The sequence below is a fragment of the Capricornis sumatraensis genome, chromosome 4 (genome assembly GCF_032405125.1).
Source record: "Capricornis sumatraensis isolate serow.1 chromosome 4, serow.2, whole genome shotgun sequence".
Lineage (NCBI taxonomy): Eukaryota > Metazoa > Chordata > Mammalia > Artiodactyla > Bovidae > Capricornis > Capricornis sumatraensis.
The window spans coordinates 18,193,322-18,218,498 of NC_091072.1; the positions used below are offsets into that span (position 1 = coordinate 18,193,322).

The window sequence follows — 25,177 nt, forward strand, 5'->3', positions numbered from 1 at the left end:
CCAAATGAATGAGAATTTTTCTGCTTGCCCTCTGTTTACTTCTAATTCAGTGGCATTCTGGCCAGAAAATGTAGTGTGTTTTATATCAAGACACTAAAAATTTGAAAGAGTCTAACACAAAGGTCAGAAAACTTTTCCTATAAATGGTCAGACAGTCAATAGCTTAGGCTTTGTGAACCATATGAGCTCTGTGTCGCAACTACTTAGCTCAACTTTGCAAAACAGTCACAGATAACACATAAATAAAAGTACACATCTGTGTTCCAAGAAAACTTTATTTATGAAAACCGGCTGCAAGTACACTTGGTCCAGGGGCCACAGCTTGCCAACCACTGCTTATAAATATGCTACCTATGTTTGAGAAGTAGTCTCTAATTCAGTGCTCCCCAGCAATGATGTTGCAAATGGATTATAGCTGTGCTGAAGGCTAATCCCTTCTGACCGTAGGGTTCTGAACACAATCTAGACTCAAGTAGCCTCATGTGCGATATAAGTATTATCATTAACTATGTGGGTCATGAAGTAAAAATGTCTGAGACACATTACTCTAACTGCTTAATACAAGCTTCTCTATATACCACAAATCGATAAATCAAACTTCTTACTGTATTGACCAGATTACCTACTGCTTCCTACTTTTTTATTTCTTAGCCTACCAAAAACTAAAAATTACATCAACCTCTCCTACTTTGGGGCATAGACTTGGATTATCGTGATATTGAGTGGTTTGCTTTGGAGAAGAACAGAGATCATTCTGTCATTTTTGAGACTGCAAAGTACTGCATTTTGAACTCTTTCATTGACTATGAGGGCTACTCCATTTCTTCTAAGGGATTCTTGCCCACAGTAGTAGACGTAACGGTCATCTGAATTAAATTCGCCCATTCCGGTCCATTTTAGTTCACTGATTCCTAAAATGTCAAAGTTCACTCTTGCCATCTACTTGACCACTTCCAATTTACCTTGACTCATGGACCTAACATTCCAGGTACCTATGCAACAATGTTCTTTACAGCATTGGACTTTACTTCCATCATCAGTCACAGCCACAACTGAGGGTTGTTTTTGCTTTGGCTCAGCCTCTTCAGTCTTTCTGGAGCTGTTTCTCTACTCTTTTCCAGTAGCATATTGGGCTCTATTGACCTGGGGAGTTCATCTTTCAGAGTCATTATCTTTTGCTCTTTTCATACTGCTCATGGGGCTCTCAAGGCAAGAATACGAAAGTGGTTTGCCATTCCCTTCTCCAGTGGACCACATTTTGTCAGAACTCTCCACCATGACCCATTCGTCTTAGATGGCCCTACACAGCAGGGCTCATAGTTGTATTCAGTTAGAGAAGGCTGTGATCCATGTGATGAATCTGGTTAGTTTTCTGTGTAATCCAAGTATATACACCAACCACAAATGCTGAAGAAGGTGAAGTTGAATGGTTCTACGAAGACCTATCAGTTCAGTCCAGTTCAGTCGCTCAGTCGTGTCTGACTCTTTGCAACCCCATGAATCGCAGCACGCCAGGCCCCCCTGTCCATCACCAACTCCTGGAGTTCACTCAGATTCATGTCCATCGAGTCAGTGATGCCATCCAGCCATCTCATCCTCTGTCGTCCCCTTCTCCTCCTGCCCCCAATCCCTCCCAGCATCAAAGTCTTTTCCAATGAGTCAACTCTTTGCATGAGGTGGCCAAAGTATTGGAGTTTCAGCTTTAGCATCATTCCTTCCAAAGAAATCCCAGGGCTGATCTCCTTCAGAATGGACTGGTTGGATCTCCTTGCAGTCCAAGGGACTCTCAAGAGTCTTCTCCAACACCACAGTTCAAAAGCATCAATTCTTTGGCGCTCAGCCTTCTTCACAGTCCAACTCTCACATCCATACATGACTACTGAAAAAACCATAGCCTTGACTAGATGGACCTTAGTTGGCAAAGTAATGTCTTTGCTTTTGAATCTGCTATCTAGGTTGGTCATAACTTTTCTTCCAAGGAGTAAGCATCTTTTAATTTCATGGCTGCAGTCACCATCTGCAGTGATTTTGGAGCCCAGAAAAATAAAGTCTGACACTGTTTCCACTGTTTCCCCATCTATTTCCCATGAAGTGATGGGATCGGATGCCATGATTTTCGTTTTCTGAATGTTGAGCTTTAAGCCAACTTTTTCGCTCTCCTCTTTCACTTTCATCAAGAGGCTTTTTAGTTCTTCTTCACTTTCTGCCATAAGGGTGGTGTCATCTGTATATCTGAGGTTATTGATATTTCTCCTAGCAATCTTGATTCCAGCTTGTGTTTCTTCCACTCCAGCGTTTCTCATGATGCACTCTGCATATAAGTTAAATAAGCAGGGTGACAATATACAGCCTTGACATATTCCTTTTCCTATTTGGAACCAGTCTGTTGCTCCATGTCCAGTTCGAACTGTTGCTTCCTGACCTGCATATGGATTTCTCAAGAGGCAGGTCAGGTGGTCTGGTATTCCCATCTCTTTCAGAATTTCCCACAGTTTATTGTGATCCACACAGTCAAAGGCTTTGGCATAGTCAATAAAGCAGAAGTAGATGTTTTTCTGGAACTTTCTTGCTTTTTCCATGATCCAGCAGATGTTGGCAATTTGATCTCTGGTTCCTCTGCCTTTTCTAAAACCAGCTTGAACATCTGGAAGTTCACGGTTCACATATTGCTGAAGCCTGGCTTGGAGAATTTTGAGCATTACTTTACTAGCATGTGAGATGAGTGCAATTGTGTGGTAGTTTGAGCATTCTTTGGCATTGCCTTTCTTTGGGATTGGAATGAAAACTGACCTTTTCCAGTCCTGTGGCCACTGCTGAGTTTTCTAAATTTGTTGGCATATTGAGTACAGCACTTTCACAGCATCATCTTTCAGGATTTGAAATAGCTCAACTGGAATTCCATTACCTCCACTATAAGACCTTCTAAAATTAATACCAAAAAAAGATGTCCTTTTCATCCCAAGGGACTGGAATGCAAAAGTAGGAAGTCAAGAGATATCTGGAGTAACAGGCAAGTTTGGCCTTGGAGTACAGAATGAAACAGGGCAAAGGCTAATAGAATTTTGCCAAGAGGACACACTGGTCATAGCAAACACCCTCTTCCAACAACACAAGAGAAGACTCTACACATGGACATCACCAGATAGTCAATGCTGAAATCAGATTGATTACATTCTTCACAGTCGAAGACGGAGAAGCTATATACAGTCAGCAAAAACAACACTGGGAGCTGACCATGGCTCTGATCATGAGCTCCTTAATGTAAAATTCAGACTTTAACTGGTAGGGAAAACCATTCAAGTATAACCTAAACCAAATCCTTTACAATTATACCAGTGGACGTGGCAAATAGATTCAAGGGATTAGAGCTGACTGAGTGCCTGAAGAACTATGGACAGAGGTCTGTGATGCTGTATAGGAGAGAGTGATCAAGAACATCCCCAAGAAAAAGAAATGCAAAAGGCAAAATGGTTATCTGAGGAGGCTTTACAAATAGCTGAGAAAAGAAGAGAAGTGAAAAGCAAAGGAGAAAAGGAAATATATATACATCTGAATGCAGAGTTCCAAAGATAGCATAAGCGAGCCTTAGGAAACATCACTATGAACAAAGTTAGGGGAAGTGATGGAATTCCCCCTGAGCTATTTCAAATCCTGAAAGATGATGCTGTGAAAGTGCTGCACTCAATATGCCAACAAATTTGGAAAACTCCACAGTGGTCACAGGATGGGAAAAGGTGAGTTTTCATTCCAATCCCAAAGAAACGAAATGCCAGAGAATGCTCAAACTACTGCACAATTGCACTCATCTCACACGCTAGCAAAGTAATGCTCAAAATTCTCCAAACTAGGCTTCAAGAGTACATGAACTGAGAACGTCCAGATATTCAAGCTGGATTTAGAAAACGCAGAGGAACCATAGATCAAATTGCCATCATCCGTTGGACTGCAGGAAAAAAACAAGAGAATTCCACCAAAACATCTACTTCTGCTTCATTGACTATGCAAAAGCCTTTGACTGTGTGGATCACAACAAACTGGAAAATTCTTAAAAAAGATGGGAATACCAGATTACCTGACCTGCCTCCTGAGAAATCTGTATGCTGGTCAAGAAGCAACAGTTAGAACCAGACATGGATCAACAGACTGGAGTACATCAAGGCTGTATATTGTCATCCTGTTTATTTAACTTATATGCAGAGTACATCATGCGAAATGCTGGGCTGGATGAAGCACAGCTAGAATCAAGATTGCTGGCAAAAATATCGATAACCTCAGATATGCAGATGACACCACCCTTATGGCAGAAAGTGAAGAACTCAAGAACCACTTGATTAAAATAAAGAGGAGAGTAAAAAAGCTGGCTTAAAAAAAAAAGAAAAGAAAAGAAAAAGCTGGCTTAAAACTCAACATTCAAAAAACTAAGATCATGGCATCTGGTCCCATCACTTCATGGCAAACAGATGGGGAAACAGTGGAAACAGTGACAGACTTTATTTTGGGGGGGCTCCAAAATCACTGCAGATGGTGACTGTAGCCATGAAATTAAAAGACACTTGCTCCTTGGAAGAAAAGTTATGACCAACCTAGACAGCATATTCAAAAGCAGAGACGTTAATTTGCCGATAAATGTTCATCTAGTCAAAGCTATGATTCTTCCAGTAGTTATATATGGATGTGAGAGTTGGACCATAAGGAAAGCTAAGCACTGAAGAATTGATGGTTTTGAACTGTGGTGCTGGAAAAGACTCTTGAGAGTCCCTTGGACTGTAAGGAGATCAAATCCTAAAGGAAATCAGTCCTGAATATTCACTGGAAGGCCTGATGCTGAAGTTGAAGTTCCAATACTGTAGCCAGCTGATGCAAAGAACTAACTCACTGGAAAACACTCTGATGCTGGGAAAGATTGAAGGCAGGAGGAGAAGGGGACAACAGAGGATGAGATGGTTGGATGGCATCACCGATTCAATGGGCATGATTCTGAGCAAGCTCCGGGAGTTAGTGATGGACAGGGAATCCTGGCGTGCTGCAGTCCACGGGGTCGCAGAGTCGCACATGACGGAGTGACTAAACTGATCTGAACTAAACTCCTACTTTGATGGTAAATTTGTTGATTTTTTTCCAGCTATTATGTCAGTTGGGTGCTTTACATATTTGTAGGGGTTTTCTTGTTAAAGGTGCCAATAAGAATTTTCAAGGAACTGGTCCATTTCATCTAAATTACTGAATTATTCATAGTGTTTTCTCGTTACCCTTTCAATGTCTGTGAAATTCTTCTTTCATTCCAGATATTGGTAATCTGTCTCTTCCCCCCCCGCCCCTTTTTGGGAGTCTCTATCAATTTTATTGACCTTTTCAAAGAAAGAGCTTTTGAGTTCAGTTCTTTTCTCAATTGTTTTCCTGTTTTCTATTTCACTGATTTAGTCCCTTATCTTTACTCTCCCCCCACCTTTTTTTGTTTCCTTTAAGCTTACTTTACCCCTATTTGCTAGTTTCTTAAGGTAGAAGCTTAATTACTAATTTGAAATCTTTCTTCTATTGTAAGTATTTAATACTCTTATTTTCCATTTCATTATCACTTTAGTTCTATCCCATACATTTTGCATTTTCATTTCATTCAGTTCAAAATATTTCCCGACTTATCTTGTGACTTTCTCTTTGACTAATAGATTATTTAGTAGTGTGTTGCTTAATTTCCAAGTATTTGGAGACTTGCCTCTTATCTTTCTATTGATTTGTAGTTTCATTCTATTTTAGTTAGAAAATATATTCTGTATAAATACAAATCTTTTAAATGTGTTAATACTGGTTTTATGACCCAAAATACAGTCTGTTTTCATGAAAATTACACTTGCACCTGAAAAGGATGTGTAGTTCCTGTTGACAAATGGTCTATAAAAGTCAATTAGATCTAGATTTCAGACCTGTTAATCCTTACAAACAGCATGAGCCAATTCCTTAAAATCAACCTCTCTCTCTCATTTATTCTCATTCTCTGTGTATATGTGTGAGTATCTGTGTGTACACAAATGTGATGTGTTTCTCTGGAGAACCCTGACAGACACATTCGTAAACTGACCATTTTATCATCATGTAACATCTTTCTATAACCCTGGTAATATTTTTTCTCCAAAATCTTCATTATCTGACATTAAAAATAACTCCAGCTTTCTTTTGATTCATATCTTCATGGTACACAGTTTTTTCTTTTTTTTTAATTCTTATTGATTTTTTAATTGGAGTTTAACTGCTTTACAATGTATATATCCTTTTTTTTTCATCAACTTATATAATTATATCTGTAATGAATTTTTTGTGGACTGCATATGGTTGGGTCATATTTTTAAACCAATTCTAACAATTTCTTTAAATGGAGTTTTTAGACCATTTACATTTAATGTAACTATTGATATGTTTAGATTTAGGTCTACCATCTTATTGGTTTACCTCTTTATAAAAGTAAGCTGTTGTAATACTGCTTGCTTTGTCCTCTTTTTAAATAAATAAATTCATTACTTATTTTTTTTTAAACTGTAATACATATCCCTCAATAAAAAATCCATTTAAAATCATTTGAAAAGGAAAAGAAAGAAACAAAGGAAGATTTTTAGAATGTCCATCTAGAAGAAAAAGGTACCTGGACTTGCAATTATCACAGCAGTTTTCAGTTCCCATAATTCCTATGGAGGCCTTTCGTAGTTGTTTATCTTCAAAATGAGACAAGATGATTCTACCCACGAGAAAATTGAAAGTTAAATAAAAGCACAAAAACATATATGTTAAATTCATTGTTGAAAATAATGAGAAATCAACACTAACTGACTCAGCTGGGATCTCATTATTTGGCTTTACTTTATTGAGGCACAAAGAAAGTTGCCTTAAAAATTCAGCACATATATAACACCAGCAAATATTTTCTAAGTATTTCTAATTATTCTGTAAAACATTTTTCTTAAAAGTATCATCTATATATCCTTGTTATTAAACGATATAAAATAAACAATACTTACTGTCGCCTACACTTGCTGGAATAAAGATATTTTTCCATCTTCGCCAACATCTTTAATTTGTATAATCGAAACTCTTTATTGCGTATTTCACCAAGGAGGTGCCTGTCAATTAAAAATATCACAGTAATATTAAAATTGTATTAGCAGTTTATTTCATTTACTTATTACTGCTTAATTTTTGTAACCTAAAATATCCACACCACTAACAAAATAAAGAATATTTCTATCATCTCAGAAAGTTATTGGATCCCTTTCCAGTCAATGCCCCTACAAAAGCTAGGTTTTTTTCTGATTTTTATGAAAACTGCCTTTAAAAGAATGCCACCTATGTCCGAATATCAACTGCTTCATTGCCTACTAAAAACTGATTAACACTCTTAAGTTTTTCATTTTAGCTTATATGCTACTTCCGTTTTTGGCAATCATTCTACTGTTCATGAATTTTTACATTTTTCCAGTAAAAGATTATTCTTAAAGTTATTTTACATGAGAAACTAAGGCATCTAATCTATATAAGGAATACTGAAAACACTCATGATCCAAATATGAGCCTTCACCACTTCAGCTCTTCAGAAAACTTCTCAGCCTTCTAAAAACTTCCCCTTTGTATTATGGGGTTTTACCAGACATCACTGCACATGGAACAACAGACTGGTTTCAAATTCGGAAAGGAGTACATCAAGGCTGTATACTGTCACCCTGCTTATTTAACTTAAATGCAGAGTACATCATGTGAAATGCTGGGCTGGATGAAGCACAGCTGGAATCAAGATTGCCAGGAGAAATATCAATAACCTTATACGCAGATGACACCACCCTTACGGCAGAAAGCAAAGAAGAACTAACAAGCCTCTTGATGAAAGTGAAAGAGGAGAGTGAAAAATTTGACTTAAAACTCAACATTTAAAAAACTAAGATCATGGCATCCGGTCCCGTCACTTCATGACAAACAGATGGGGAAACAGTGGAAACAGTGACAGACTTTATTTTTGGGGGCTCCAAAATCACTACAGATGGTGACTGCAGCCATGAAATTAAAAGACATTTGCTCCTTGGAAGAAAAGCTATGACCAACCTAGACAGCATATTAAAAAGCAGAGACATTCATTACTTTGCCGACAAAGGTCCGTCTAGTCAAAGCTATGGTTTCTCCAGTAGTCATGTATGGATGTGAGAGTTGGACCATAAAGAAAGCTGAGCGCCAAAGAATTGATGCTTTTGAACAGTGGTGTTGGAGAAGACTCTTGAGAGTCCTATGGATAGCAAGGAGATCCAACCAGTCAATCCTAAAGGAAATCAGTCCTGAATACTCACTGGAAGGACTGATGCTGAAGCTGAAACTCCAAAACTTTGGCCACCTGATGCAAAGAAGTGACTCTTTGGAAATGACCCTGATGCTGGGAAAGATTGAAGATGGAAGGAGAAGGGGATGACAGAAAATGAGATGGTAGGATGGCATCACCGACTCGATGGACATGCATTTGAGTAGGCTCCAGGAGTTGGTGATGGACAGGGAAGCCTGGCATGCTGCAGTCCATAGGGTTGTAAAGAGTTGGACAAGACTGAGCCACTGAACTGAACTGAATGACCAGACATCAGAAAATTATCAAAATTAAGTTCCTTCCTCAAACTTCTTTCCCCATAATGCTCAATTTATATAAACTTTTAAAATAACACAAAAGACTTTTTTTTAAAGTACTGTTGCTAACCAGAATTGAAAGAGACACATGTACCCCAATGTTCATCGCAGCACTGTTTATAATAGCCAGGACATGGAAACAACCTAGATGTCCATCAGCAGATGAATGGATAAGAAAGCTGTGGTACATATACACAATGGGGTATTACTCAGCCGTTAAAAAGAATTCATTTGAATCAGTTCTGATGAGATGGATGAAACTGGAGCCAATTATACAGAGTGAAGTAAGCCAGAAAGAAAAACACCAATACAGTATACTAACACATATATATGGAATCTAGAAAGATGGCAATGACGACCCTGTATGCAAGACAGGAAAAAAGACACAGCTGTGTATAACGGACTTTTGGACTCAGAGGGAGAGGGAGAGGGTGGGATGATTTTGGAGAATGGCATTCTATCATGTATACTATCATGTAAGAATTGAATCGCCAGTCTATGTCTGACGCAGGATACAGCATGCTTGGGGTTGGTGCATGGGGATGACCCACTGAGATGTTATGGGGAGGGAGGTGGGAGGGGGGTTCATGTTTGGGAACACATGTAAAAAAAATAATAATAAAATAAAGTACTGTTGCTATACCTTATGCTGACTCTCTTAATTTACTCTTCTGTGAAGAAATTCCATGACTATCACATATTAGATGATGAGAATCTCCCAAATAGTCTTTGTATATCTTTCCAAGAATAAATAGAAGTCTAAGTTAAACAGGTTACAAATACTTCAAAAGAAAACAACACAACCTACAAGATCTAGGTGACAATACTTCTCATCAAAAGGGAACTGACTCACTCATATTTTGACTATACAACCTTCTGACTGATAAAAGTACTGATAGAAGTACAATTCTTAAGGATGATACCAAGAGGGAATCCAGTTAAGAGAGTTCTGGAAAGTCTGAACACATAAATGACCTCTGATTCAAAAACATTCTTATCCTTTGACACCACCAACCACCGTGCCCTTCCACGTAATTTCTCTAAAAAGTCTCTTCCAACAACTGACTCTAGTTCCTAGTTCAGCCATCCAATCTCATTCCTAGCTCCTGGGCTAAAAATTCGGTCCCTATTTTGCAATGATTTGTTTGTTTAAGTCACCTCCTTTTCCTCAGAAAGAGCAAAGGAAGCAAATGCCCACACTCTGGGAACAAGATCCCTTATTTTTGGTTCCAATGACCAATATTTAACACATCAGTTTTGCTAACAAATTGAAGGAAATAAAATAACAAGTTTCTAACAACATATCAAATGAATATTTGTTCTTCTTCTGGGACCATCAAAATAGTTAAAGTATAACATTCCACAGAATAAAAAGAAGTTGAAAAAGAATAAATATTCTGAAAGCAATACCCTAACTAGAAATCAGTTGGAGCCAGTGGAAGACTTATTAAACTGAGATTAATTTGCAAATTATTCCCTTTAAACAAAGATTACAGTAACTATCTGGGTTTTGACTGTTTCAAATAATGACTAGCAACTGTAGACACTGAGACTTTGCCAATGGTACGGCTTCTACGATAAAAAAAATTTTAGTTGCATATTTACACTGATGACCAGACAAGTTTCTTCTCTTAGTCACAGGATTCTAGCATAAGACAGACTCTAAACATTTCATGAATTACAGTGATCTTTTCATTTGAAAATCAGCTATTCCATTTATTCTAAAACTCTCTTTTCTCTAATAGAAGAGGTTTGTCATAGGATAGCACAGATTTGGGCCTCAACCATTGCTGAAATATTTTTTTATGCTGATTAACCCTGTAGTTTTATTTCCTTTAGTATGGATACAAAGAACAACCTGTCTGTATTAAAGATTCAAGTATGGGTTTTCTGGCAACACTATTTGATTACTACTCACTGTTAACCTCTGTTAAATCTTTATGAGATAACCATTTAAAATATCTTTGAGACTCAGATAAACAGAAACTATATCCACTGATGAACCCGCCAAGCCACAATACAAAACTTAAGTTGTTAAGTCTTCAGCATCTTTAACACAATGCACAAATAAAATCAGAACTGATAGGAATCAACTTATGTTTGATACAATCCCAAATGTTTTTAACAACCCCAAATTTAATAGTGGTATACAAAGCTGTGTTCTACCCCAATTATTTTAAATTAGTTTATAAAAAGCTTTACAAAGACACTAGTGTCAAAAGCATAAGAAGAAGAAACAAAAGCTACTGACTCCTCCTAAAAGGAGAAGCTTAAAATTTATAGCAAACATTCTTATCTAATTAATCCCTATTCTTCTCTCATACCTCAAGTTAACTCATTAGTTCCTCAAGGGAAGCCTTATCTGATCTTTATAAATGGGTAAACACACACCCAATATTACACTGGCTACTCAAGGCAAATTTCCTTCATAGCATGTAATAGCTATACCATTACACGTATTTGCATGATCCTTTCCAAAATAACCTCTGGTTACTGAAATTGTCAAACACAAAGAGAGCAGTAAAATGAACCCTATGTACCCACAGTTGTCCGATTCTGTGATTAAGATCTGTCATTCCCATTATATAGTAAACTCTATAAAAAACAGGTACTATTTATATCTGCTTTTATTTACCACTGGATACTCAGCACAGAGCATAATGCTTGGGACACAGTGTTAAAAAAAAAATTGCTGAGTAATAAATAAAAATAAAAACTGTATTAGATAGGCACTCTCACCATTTTAATAAAATGAGCTAGTAGGTCCACCACATACACGTTTCTTAACTTTTTTTCCCTATGGGTGAAGGGATAAATTGGTAAATCCTACCACTAAAATTCTGCAAGATGAAGTTTTCCTTTCGACATCAATCTCACAGGACATAAGTGCCAACAAAACACCTGTTTAGTATTTAAGTAGTAAGGCTTTCCTGCCTCTAAACACTAAGCACAATATTTTTCCATGGCAGTCAGTCAGTACAGAGCAACATGATCACTCAGACGGGCAAGGAGAGAGGACATGCTCTCACAGAACAAACAAAAGAAACAAAAGTGGTAATTAGAGCCAAACTGGAATTGACAGAAGTCATTTGGAATAAGCACCATGGCAGCATGAGAAGAAAAAAACAAAAACAAAATAAATGGATTCTAAAGTAACTATGGCTGAAGACATATCAAAACTTGAGAACTGGAGAGAAAAAACAAATCATCAACAAATGATACTTTGAAAGTATTCCACAAGATCTACGTTACATTCCCAGTGTAGTGCTGGTTTAGTTAAATCTTCACACTAAAAGAAGTATAGATGAAATTAGTTCATCTCCTCTGGGTGGCAACTCACCACAAATCTTAAGAATGTCTTGGGTTTTCTTTTGGTTTTAAATGCACTTACACATATTAGTTTAAATTTTGAATGTTGCCTCAAATACTTTTGAAGTTTATATGGAAAGAAAGAAATCTGTAAGGGTGAAAGCAATGAATATTTTTACCTATTTAGGTTCATGTCTGCTGGAGCCCAGAGAACATGACAAGAACTTTGAAGTCCATCTCGGCCAGCTCTACCAATCTCCTGGTAATAGGATTCCATTTCCTTAGGAGCACCATAATGAATGACTTGGCGAATGTCAGCTTTATTAATGCCCATTCCAAAAGCTACGGTAGCTATGACACACTGAGAATAAATAACAACAGAGTTTGACAAACATTTAGCAGAATTAAAACCTTACATGTTTCCCTTTGGTAAGTACAATTAGTTCATTCATTACAGTCCCTGGCATGCTACTGAATTTAATATGAAAGTGAATTTAGAAAGATGGTAACAATAACCCTGTATGCGAGACAGCAAAAGAGACACAGATGTATAGAACAGTCTTTTGGACTCTATGGGAGAGGGCAAGGGTGGGATGATGTGGGAGAATGGCACTGAAACATGTAAACTACCATATGTGAAACGAATCGCCAGTCCAGTTTCGATGCAAGATACAGGGTGCTTGGGGCTGGTGCACTGGGATGACCCAGAGGGATGGGATGGGGAAGGAGGTGGGAGGGGGGTTCAGGATGGGGAACACATGTACACCCGTGGCAGATTCAAATGTATGACAAAAACCACTACAACACTGTAAAGAAAATAAATAAATAAATAAAACTGAAAAAAAAAAAAAAGAAAGTGGAAGTGAGTCACTCAGTCGTGTCCGACTCTTTACAACCCCATGGACTACAGCCCACCAGGCTCCTCCATCCATGGGATTTTCTAGGCAAGAATACTGGAGTGGGTTGCCATTTCCTTCTCCAGAGGGTCTTCCTGACCCAGGGATCAAACCTGGGTCTCCTGCATTGCAGGCAGACTCTTTACGGTCTGAACCACCAGGGAATTTAATATAATTTTGACAAATCACTTACAGCTTAAGAGATTATCTGCCCAATTTACAGATTTAGGACTGGTGACCATCAAATAGGATTTGTTCCCTCTCTACAAAAAGGAGCAAATATCATGGTTCTTCTAAATGCATATAAATATAGGACACAAAAGAGACTCTTAAAATATTTATTATATTAAACGAGCCTTTGGGTTATTCTGAAGTTTCAAGACTGCATCTTAATTTTTCTAGCAGTATTCTAAGGTAGAAAGACAGGTGTGGGGCATGCTCAGTTGTGTCCGATTCTTTGTGACCCCATGACTGTAGCCCACCAGGCTTCTCTGTCTATAGGATTCTTCAGGCAACGATCCTGGAACAGGTAACCATTCCCTCCTCCAGAGAAGCTTCCCAACCCAGGGGTCGAACCCTGGGTCTCCTGCATAACAGGAGGATTCTTTACCATCTGAGCCACCAGGGAAGCCCAAAGGTAGAAGGAAGCTGCTCATTAAAGAGATAGAATGAAATATGAATTTCTCTCTGAAAATTTAAAAGGATAAAATTGGTATAACAGGAATGAATACACAGAGGTGAGATTTACATGACTAGGGGAAATTTTAGGGGAAAATTAGTGATAATTGCCAAAAAAAGCTAACCACATTTCTTGAAAGGTATTAATTAGAATACAAAAAAATGTATAAGTAACTCTAAATATACTACATGCCTTACATATAAAAAGCATTTATAAAGAATATATAAACATAATATTTGAGTATATTGATCTAATCAAAATTATGATATTAATATATTGGGAAAAGAGGGGGTAGAAACTTCTAGACAGAGAAGGGCAGGAGGGATGTCAAAGAGCTATGTGTTCACCTTTCATAGTGGGGAATTGAGAGATAATGCCTAAATCTAACAGGCAAATAATAAGTTAACTAAGTAGTAGCAGTACAAGAAAATTATTGCAAGATACAGTGGCAAACACCAAAGGAATAAGCTAAAAAAGCTGAGAGTAGGAAAAAGAAGCAGGAAGGAATGATGGCTTACGCGTTTCATTTTAAGCACCGGAGAACTATTTTAGTTTGTTAAACTATGTGTGTGTATAAGTGGTAAATACTAAAGTGCCACTTGAAACAAAACACGTGTTAAGATGTACCAAGAATAGAAAAAAAAAGAAAGGAAGGAAGGACAAATAAATGGAAGTATGAGAAATATGAGAGAAAAATTAACATAGGAATGGAAACAATATTAAGAAAAAAGCTTTGTGTGAATACAACTAGTCAGCTTTGCTATATTTGACTAAAAAAAGCAATTTAATAATAATTCCAATATTTATTTTTTAAATGTTATTTCTTAATTTTTCCAACTTTATTGATATAACTGAATTATAACATTGTGTAAGTTTACCATATATAACATGATTTGATATATACTGTGACATGATCGATAACCTCAGTAAGGTTAATACCTCCATCACCTCACATGATTACTCTGTGTATATGTATGTGTCTGTGTGTTTGTATGATGAAAATTTTTAAGATCTATTTTTTTCATGATATTGTCTTTAAAAGAGATCAACCTATTCTACAGATATGATTTTCAAAACATCATTATAACCTCTCAGGTGTAAATGAAAATACTTTATCAAATAATTTACTCATAACCTCATCCCAAAAAGGAAAGGAATTCAGGCCATCTTGAAAAGGCAAATAAAATACAAAGGGCATAAAATTAAAAGTTAGGATTAAAAGACTGATCACAGATTCAAAACACAAATCTACAACCAAATGTGGTTAGATTTCATCATGAAAAATAGGAAAGAAAAAATTCTTAGTCTTCCTCATGTCTCTGGGAGATGTTTCTATCTAAATAAATAATTAGTAATCATACAACAAGACAGAAGAAACCAATGATCAATTATTGACTCAAAGATTAATTGTTAAGATTTAGTAAGCAGCAGCTAATGAACTTTATCTGATCATTTTCAAGCTTCAGAGATAACAGAATAAACATACAGGCATTTAAGAATTTGGATAAAACCTCTATTCCAGGCAGCTGTTCTTGCCTTTGGAAAGAAGACGAAGAAAGAGAACAGATGCCCTTCAGGCAGATATGCACTGCAGCATGACAATGTACAGTGAGCTGCATATGCAGAGTTCTAGATATACAGGAAATGGATGATCTGTTGGACAGAAAATGCAAAACGGAGTTAAGTTCCTCTCAATTTGAGATGAGGACTATTCCAGGCATATATTGACAGAGGGTGGATATGTTGATAGTGTTGATTTAAACCTACTTACATGTTTGAATTGAAATCCTCCAAAATAATCCGTGTGACACCCACTGAACCAGGATCCTAACCATAAGAATCTCAGCTGCAGCACCTCTTGTGAACTTCATCAATACCTTTCTTCTCTCCTTCAGATCAATCCTACTTAGTGCTCCCAGTCTAATGTTTCTATAATACTATTATCTTGCTCACAGAGCAGTCTGTCACAGTGGTTTCCAAGTTCTGTTTTGCAGAATTCTGAAGATTCTAAGATTCTAACCCCCAAGACACTGACATGGAGACAGGGACGTTCCTGGACTTGGTTCTCCGTCACATCAACTTCAACAAGGCCATTTCTACTTTAATCTGCTTTACCTGTTAGATGGAATGTCATTTAAATAAAAAGTCCTACAGCTTGTCTGGAAAAAATAAGGGAACTTCACACCAACTCCAGCTTGCCTCTCTGCAAGTTTTAAGATCCTCTATAACCTGGCCAACCAACCAATTCAACTCTCTTCTAAGTCTCCACCACTTCCTGCCGTTTTACCTGTACTTTGTGTCCCTCCTACTCCAAACTTCCCTTTTCTCCAACCATTGCAAACTACTCACAATTCCTTGAACCCAGTATGCTCTCTTATATCAAAGTGCCTTGCACACATCCGTCCTTTTCTATAATCAATTCCTTATCCTTCATCACCCCCAGCCATGCATACCTGATGAACTTCTATTCACTTGTTTAGATTCTACTCAAACTGCTTATTCCTGGGTGTACAACTCCATTTGACAATCTACCTTAACAGCTAGTGTTCCCTCCTCTGTGAACCTAAACACCATTCTATGTCTAGGCTGCCATTTATACTAGCCTGCAACAGTTTTCTTACCCGTCTATCTCCCATATTCTACACTGATTCTATCAGAGTGACTGCTTTATGTTCATCAAAACGGTACTCAAATGTATATGCATGAATGAATCACCTGGATGTACACCTAAAATTTTTTAATATACATTGCTGTTCTTCCATTTTTGTGCTCGTGCTCAGTCATGTCGAACTCGACCCCATGGACTGTAGCCCACCAGGCTCCTCTGTCCATGGAATCTTCCAGGCAACAATACTGGAGTGGATTGCCATTTCCTACTCCAGGGGATCTTCCCAACCCAGGGATCGAACCCACATCTCTTACGTCTCCTGCATCGGCAGGGGGATTCTTTACCACTGCAATTTTAAACAAATAATATTTCAGGATGAAATTATGAAGTTCAATTCCAACTTTAATGAAATTTTTGTTTAATTTTTAATATAGTTGACTTACAATGTTTTTTTACAATGTATTAGTTTCTGCTGTACAGCAAAGTGAATCAGGAATGCATACATCCACTCTTTTTCAGATTCCATTCCCATCTAGGTCATTACAGAGTACTAAATAGTTACTTGTGCTGTACCATAGTTTCCTGTTAGTTCCTATTTTATATAGAGTATGTATACCTGAAATTAACAAAACATTGTAAATCAACTATAAGATATACTTTAAAAATGAAAAAAACAATTTAAATTAGAAAACAAAAAACATTATCCCTCCCTGGGGAGGCGGGGGCAAGGAAGTTAGGGAACACAAAGAAGATATTCAATAAAGACTTCATAAATAGCTATTATAGAAATATGTGTTTCCAGTATGGGGAAAAGACAGTAATGATGATCCATCTTCACACCTGAATTTCATCTCTCATGAACCTATGATGAACTTGTTTCCTTAAGTTAATACTCAGTCCCGCATGGTATGTTCCACAGGCTAAATTCAGTTTTTTAAGTTCAGCTGTAACTTGCTCTGTCTTTTTCCTGGAAGGACAATAGATGATAGTTGGACCTTCAAATTCCCAAGCAGAACTAAAGAAAAAGAAGAGCAAAAGGACAAATACATATATATATATGTTTGAGTTTTATGTGATTTAATTTCCCCTTCTTTTAAAATTTTTAATTTCATTTCATTTTTATATTTTAATTTACATTTTCCTTTTAGTAAAAAACTGAAAGGAGAAAGCATATAAAAAACTGATATATTTAACAAAAATCTAAAACATTTTGGACACTCAGATGTGGAAATAAATTATGTTAAGCACAAACACCACTGACTTCATTTTTTTGTTCAAATTAAAACCAGAGACAGGTTTATTTATTGATGCAGAAGCCTTGCTAAAAACCAACAAACTAATGGAAATACAATTACCATCCTTTTGGAAATATAGAACACTAGTTTAACAATTACTCTTCATTTATACAAAAAATGTAATATTTACATAGGAGAATAAAATTTTTTACATTATTCTTATCTCTCTTATGATTGTAAAATTGAATATCTATATATTTACCAAAAAAGCAAGAACTTTCATGTAATAATAAAAGATCATTTATATAGTTCAAAGAAGCATTTATTGGTAATCTTAAGGCTATGTTATAGAAAATAACATGTTAAAAGTCTATTTTAGAAACCTGCACTTATTAAAAGTTTAAATGACGATTTCGTAGAATATTTAATTCCTCAATATATTCATTTACATAAATACATTCATTTATGCTGACCCAACGAATATAAAAAGAATGTACCACTTAGATTTAGAAAGTTATTTTATTTAATTTTTAATGCAAATAACCTGTGACACCATTTTAATTTTAGGAATCTATTTTACAAATATACTTAAAGATCAGCCAAAAGATACATACAAATATTCATGGCAAAACTATGATAATGAAAAATTATCTAAATATTCATGATCATACACATACTATGAAAGTGAATCAACTGTTTAAAAAGTAAATGTATAAAAACCTTTAAGGACTACGGTAAAAATCATAGAAAACTTAGAAAAATAATGCAGCAATTTTACTCTAAGAGTCTTACTAAATAATCTACCCAAAGTAATTTTTGAGAGTGACCCAAGGGGCTTCCATGTCAAAATTTCATAGTAGATAACTCCATGGAGTGAAGAAAAATGCAAATCATCTTTTTAATGTACAAGAATCTCATTAAAAAAAAATATTTTTCAAAGAAGGAAGAACTGTGCACCAAAACGTGAATACTGTAACATCTTAAAACATTAAGGCCTAATTTAAGAAAACACAATATACAGAAAGATAACAGAGACACAAAAAAGAAGAAAATTGCAGACAAAATGGACATACTACAACACCATTTCTGTGGCAAGCTAACAACAACAAAAACAATGGAGAGCACATATTTGCACAGTCTAAGACAAAGAACAGAAGCCTATAAAGCTAAATGCAAAATATCAACAATGAAAACTGAGGAATGGGATTAGAGAAATCTAAGTACTCTTCAGTTTACATGCATCTGTACTGTTCAAAATGACACTAACAATATGGATCATTTTTTACATTTAAAAAAGTAGAAAATATAAAAATTTGAATTTATAGAACCAAAAAAATCAAAGCAGTGAACATTCCTATTGACTATGGCAGTGAAATGACTAGAAGAAGGGCCTTGGTCTTTGTCTTCTCTGCCAAAAGTATTCATAGGAGACCAGCAGACACAGCATTTATTGGAGGCAAAGCACATGTGGAAGAAAACAAAGGCAAACTCGTGGAGTGAGCTGCACCCAATAGGGATGGCTTAGATTGCTTATATGAGGGCACTCTTCCAGGTTATGTCTGGCCAGTCATCTTGCTTGTTCCCATATTTGGCCTGTCTCAGGGTTCTTCCTTGGTCAGCTTGAAGGTTTCTGGGAGGTTGGCAGGACATATTATGGGCTGGCATCTCTTCCTTTCTTTTCCCCTCCCCTAGAGTTGCATTATGCAGAATTTCTTAGAGGACAACTGAGGACATTCTCTGCACACGTCAGGATGAGAAATCCCCTTGACCACAGCAAGAGGAAATTGTGGTCTCAGGGCCGAGTGCTCCTGATGGCATCTTCTCTCAAAGTGTCAACAAGAGACTGCAGCAGCTCAGCCTGGGGCCCGTCTATTGCCTACCTCACATCCCCTCTGAGGTTCCTGGACCCCAGGGAACTTTTATTGGGAGGGTGCAGGGCAGAGGTCCACCTTCTGTGGCTCCTTCCGGCTGGCACTGGGCTCGTGGACCCTACCTAACTGGGGCCACAGAATTCTCATCCTGCCTTGCCGCGGAGCCCCAGGGAGACCTCTGCTGTTGGTCCAGAAGAATCTGTCTCAGGGAGTGGCTACGATCCCTGCATCACCATTATCTTGACATGGAACTGCTGCTACCTCAAAGAAAGAAACTTAACATACCAGATGCACAGCTTTTGTCAACTGGGAAGACTCAGAGCAGGAGCTCTGACGGATCTCCCCAGCCCAGGGATCGAGCCTGCATCTCTTCTGTCTCCTACATTGGCAGGTGGGTTCTTTATTACTAGCGCCACCTAGGAAGCCCAAGGTATAGAGATGTCTTTTTGTCTTTGAAGTATCTAGGCCTAATACAACTTATTTTCTATCTGGAGGTAGCTGTCTACTTCCAGGATTTATAATGTATTCCATGTATTTAACTTGTTGATTTGAGATCTGTGCCTTTTTCTGGAAGACCCTATAACCTCAAGTCCCAAGGAAATTAAGAATTTCAATGGTGTTCTGATCTGAGGCCTCCATGGAGGGGCTACATATTAATATATCTATATACTGTAGAACAGGCCCTTCTTTTAGGCATATTTCCTGTAGTTCTTTTCCTAGGGCCTGGGCGAGCAAGTGTGGGCTCTCTCAAAACCCCTAAGGCAACACTGTCCAGGTATATTGAGTCAGTGATGCCATCCAACCATCTCATTCTCTGTTGTCCCCTTCTTCTCCTGCCTTCAATCTTTCCCAGCATCAGGGTCTTTTCTAATGAGTTAGCTCTTCGCATCAGGTGGCCAACGTATTGGAGCTTCGGCTTCAGCATCAGTCCTTCCAATGAGTATTAAAGACTGATTTCCTTTAGGATGGACTGGTTGGATCTCCTTGATCACTCCAAGGGACTCTCAAGAGTCTTCGCCAACACCACAGTTCAAAAGCATCAATTCTTTGACGCTCAGCCTTCTTTATGATCCAACTCTCATGTCCATACATGACTACTGGAAAAACCATAGCTTTGACTATACAGACCTTTGATGGTAAAGTAATGTCTCTGCTTTTTAATATGCTGTCTAGGTTATTCATGGCTTTTCTTCCAAGGAGCAAGTGACTTTTGATTTCATGACTGCAGTCACCATCAGAAGTGATTTTGGAGCCCAAGAAAATAAAGTCTCACACTGTTTCCATTGTTTCCCCATTTATTTGCCATGAAGTGATGGGACCAGATCCCATGATCTTCGTTTTCTGAATATTGAGCTTTAAGCCAACTTTTTCACTCTCCTCTTTCATTTTCATCAAGAGGCTCTTTAGTTCCTCTTCACTTTCTGCCATAAGGGTTGTGTCATCTGCATATCTGAGGTTATTGATATTTCTCCCAGCAATCTTGATTCCAGCTTGTGCTTCATCCAGTCTGGCATTTCTCATGATGTACTCTGCATATAAGTTAATTAAGCAGGGTGATAATATACAGCCTTGATGTACTCCTTTCCCAATTTGGAACCAGTCAGTTGTTTCATGTCTGGTTCTAACTGTTGGTTCCTGACCTGCATACAGATTTTTCAGGAGGCAGGTCAGGTGGTCTGGTATTCCTATCTCTTGAAGAATTTTCCACCGTTTGTTGTGATCCACACAGTCAAAAGCTTTGGCATAGTCTTTAAAGCAGAAGTACATGTTTTGCTGGAACTTTCCTGCTTTTTCTATGATCCAACAGATGCTGGCAATTTGATCTCTGGTTTCTCTGCCTTTTCTAAATCCAGTTTGAACATCTAGAAGTTCTCTGTTCATGTTTAGTTGAAGCCTCACTTGGAGAATTTTAAGCATTTCTTTGCTACCATGTGAAATGATGAGACCAAACACTGTTCAAACTGGCAAGTGTGATTCTAGTGAAGTAACAGGTGTGAGGCTTTTCACTGACACCTGTCACTGTGCAGCTTTTAGAGAAAAAAGGTCCAGAGTAAGAAGTCAGGCCACAGACAGTGGCTTCTGTATCAATTTAAAAATCGATCTTCTTTCTGCCACATCAGAGATGACCCGGGGCTCCTTGATGGACATAGACATCTCAGGGTGGGTGTGGGGGAAGCTGCTGGGACACCTCAGGAGCCTAGCATGGTCATCTCAGAAGCAGGAGTCCCTCTTCCTCTTCAGGACCAAGAGTAGTCCCATCTCCAATGATCAGTCTGTCTACAGACTAGGCATGGGCTGGGAGGCTCCTTCCAGCATTCATGGGCCCAGTGGTCAGTTGACTTGCCTTTGAAGCATTCCCCCTTGTTTGTCTTACCTCTGGACTGATGTTGGCACCTGCTGTCCCCTCTCGGTGGCCCTGAAGTTGCAAAGCATGTCCGACAGCAACTGTTATCAGCTGAGCTTATTCTTTCCTTATCCTCAGCTTGATTTTTTTTACCCCAAAAGCCACCTCTAGCAGGTGGGGCATCAGTGTTTGTGGCCCTGATTGTAACATTTGAAGTTTTCGCCTAATGTCATAGAGGCAAACTGAAGGATAAAACATAGTCCCAGTAGGGACTGACCCTCAGGAGTGGAGGTGTCTATGTTAGTAAACATTCTATAAGCCTCCACAAGTTGTCCCCAAAAGAGGGCTGGATTTTCTTCTTTCTCTTGGGTCACTTCCTTGACCCTTTCATAGCTGACTGGTTTTCTAATGTATTCCTGAATCATGTGGTTCCTGGCCCTCATGCCCACCAGGAAATTATTATCCCAAGCAGGATTCTGCATCCCCACAGTATCATAAGCGCTAGTCTGGGCCCCAGCAAGCTGCTCAGTGTGCCCCGAGGCTGCTGTCCAAACCCTCTGCTTCTCCTCGCAGGTAGTATTAGTTGGACGTCCTTCCAGGCTAAATCAAATGCCAGGGTTAGGGCCTGAAATCCTTCAGTAAACCTACTAGGGTTTTCAGAAAACTGGCCCAGTCTTTGTTTGCACTCTGCTGAATCAGTTAAAGAGAGGGCATGCACACTCTGACTGTGTTTTGCCATTTGCCACTTGCGTGGGAGGACACATTCTCCCTGATCCTGGGTGACTGGAAGTCCCACCTATGAGATATCTCAGTGGTGGGATTAGCTTTTTCATCCTGGGGTCACTTCAGTCACACGCTCAGTCGCGTCTGACTCTTTGTGACCCCATGGACCGCAGCATTCCAGGCCTTGACTCACCTTGACTTACAGACGAGAAACTGCTTCAGATCCTCCAGGATGCTTCCTGTTTTTCGTCCAACTTCTAAATACAAGTTTGGTCGATCAAAACCAGTACAGGTTATCTGAGGATCCTTCAGTTTTAAGCAACGTACAATGTCTTCTCGGATCGAAGAACCTGCCGTAGCAGTCACTGCAACAATTGGAACCTGAAATAAGTAAAAGCGATTTTTAACAAAGGAGAGAGGTCGTTAATTCCCAACATTTCTACTGCCTTCTTAGAAAGACACTGGAAGACAATTACAGGAAGAGTAGAGAACAGTGATAAAAATGAAACATTAAAATTATTCTTTCAAAGAAGAAGAAAAACACTTTCTTCTTACTTGTTTCTCAGCCTTCTAAGAAATCATTCAAACACTAAACTCACAAGATTTCTAAATGCAATTCCTGTCTTAAGTTAAATTCACTTATTAGCTATCTACCTCTCCATTTATTATTTATACATTTATAACAGTGCTGGAACGAATGAGGGGTAAGTTATGTCTTATCTTTGATAATCTATAATTCACAAATTATAAACCCTGCACTCACTGAAAATTTAGCCATACAAAGCCCAACCATGGCCCTTTTTTTACTCCTATATTAAATACATTGGTATATGGCTTTTCAGATCTAAAATAACAGCTCTCAATTACCTGGAGAACCTATCAACAGTTTTACATGGTTAATTGTAGCATTCAATATAAAAGAAAAGTGCAGAAAATAAGACATCTAGTATTAACTGATTCTTTGAGCAACCAAGTCATGTTCTATTTTCAGTACAGTAGACTTCTAGATTTAATTTTTTTATCACTATTATCATTGGGAGTATTAATCAACTATGCAATCATCTCATAATCAGAAAAATTGTTCCTATATAATTAGCTGCTTGATATCCAAAATTACAACTTTCTGAATACATTTTGGCTTATTATAAAATATGGTAAATAATATGCTCATAACACAGCTCTTCAGATGCAACACATTTGCCCTGCAAATCAGTTGAAGCAATTACTGTACATAAGTGAAAATTTAAGTGTAATCTGTAAAAAATCAAATACAGAATTTGAAAAAAGATACAATTTATTAAAAACTGTAAACTATTTTTATAATCAATATAGCTTTACTGAACTAAAAACTATCTCAAAGTTCATGCAAAGAAAAATCAATTAAGTCTGGGAGCAGTTTTTAAATAGAAAAAAAAATGACACCAAAATCAATGTGACCAGTTAACTGACATTTTGATATTCTCTATCCATAAATTCTGTGTGGATCACAATAAACTGTGGAAAATTCTGAGAGAGATGGGAATACCAGACCACCTAACCTGCCTCTTGAGAAATCTGTATGCAGGTCAGGAAGCAACAGTTAGAACTGGACACGGAACAACAGACTGGTTCCAAATAGGAAAAGGAGTATGTCAAGGCTGTATATTGTCACCCTGCTTACTTAACTTCTATGCAGAGTACATCATGAGAAACTCTGGACTGGAAGAAACACAAGCTGGAATCAAGATTGCTGGGAGAAATATCAATAACCTCAGATATGCAGATGACACCACCCTTATGGCAGAAAGTGAAGAGGAACTAAAGAGCCTCTTGATGAAAGTGAAAGAGGAGAGAGAAAAAGTTGGCTTAAAGCTCAACATTAAGAAAACGAAGATCATGGCATCCGGTCCCATCACTTCATGGGAAATAGATGGGGAAACAGTGGGAACAGTGTCAGACTTTATTTTGGAGGGCTCCAAAATCAGCACAGATGGTGACTGCAGCCATGAAATTAAAAGACGCTTACTCCTTGGAAGAAAAGTTATGACCAACCTAGACAGCAGATTCAAAAGCAGAGACGTTACTTGCCAACAAAGGTCCATCTAGTCAAGGCTATGGTTTTTCCAGTGGTCATGTATGGATGTGAGAGTTGGACTGTGAAGAAGGCTGAGCGTCGAAGAATTGATGCTTTTGAACTGTGGTGTTGGGGAAGACTCTTGAGAGTCCCTTGGACTGCAAGGAGATCGAACCAGTCCATTCTGGAGGAGATCAGCCCTGGGATTTCTTTGGAAGGAATGATGCTAAAGCTGAAACTCCAGTACTTTGGCCACCTCATGCAAAGAGTTGACTCATTGGAAAAGACTCTGATGCTGGGAGGGATTGGGGGCAGGAGGAGAAGGGGACGAGAGAGGATGAGATGGCTGGATGGCATCACTGACTCGATGGACGTGAGTCTGAGTGAACTCCGGGAGCTGGTGATGGACAGGGAGTCCTGGCGTGCTGCGATTCACGGGGTCGCAAAGAGTCGGACACAACTGAGCGACTGAACTGAACTGAACTGAACATATAAAGACAGACGTTTTCAGGATGGCAACTATAAGAAAAGAGGGCCTCGTTTGTTTCTATGCAGTATCATGTAAGAGTAGAAAACCAATGCCTTTGTGAAAAAAAGGAAATAAGCATGAACCTGACACATTTTGAAGACGTTAGTAGAAAAATCAGGCAAAACAGCAGCACAGTAGTATAAAAATCTGGCTTACAAACAGCTGCCTCAGTTCAAAGCCAGCTTTCGCCACTAACGAGACGTGAGATTCTGAGCTGCTTATTTTAGATATATTGGCTGCAATGTACAACAATCGAACCCATGCCCCTCGAAGTGGAAGTGCAG

At 38.1% G+C, this 25,177-nt stretch overlaps 1 protein-coding gene across 1 annotated transcript in view; it reads right to left on the reverse strand.

Annotated features, from left to right (window-relative positions):
• The window catches only part of WRN (WRN RecQ like helicase), a 95,611-nt gene that overhangs the window by 29,512 nt on the left and 40,922 nt on the right, over positions 1 to 25,177 (reverse strand). The window contains 5 exon segments of the mRNA XM_068971373.1: positions 6,635 to 6,727; positions 7,008 to 7,109; positions 12,135 to 12,316; positions 16,979 to 17,153; positions 22,505 to 22,692. Coding sequence (XP_068827474.1) covers positions 6,635 to 6,727; positions 7,008 to 7,109; positions 12,135 to 12,316; positions 16,979 to 17,153; positions 22,505 to 22,692 — 740 coding nt within the window.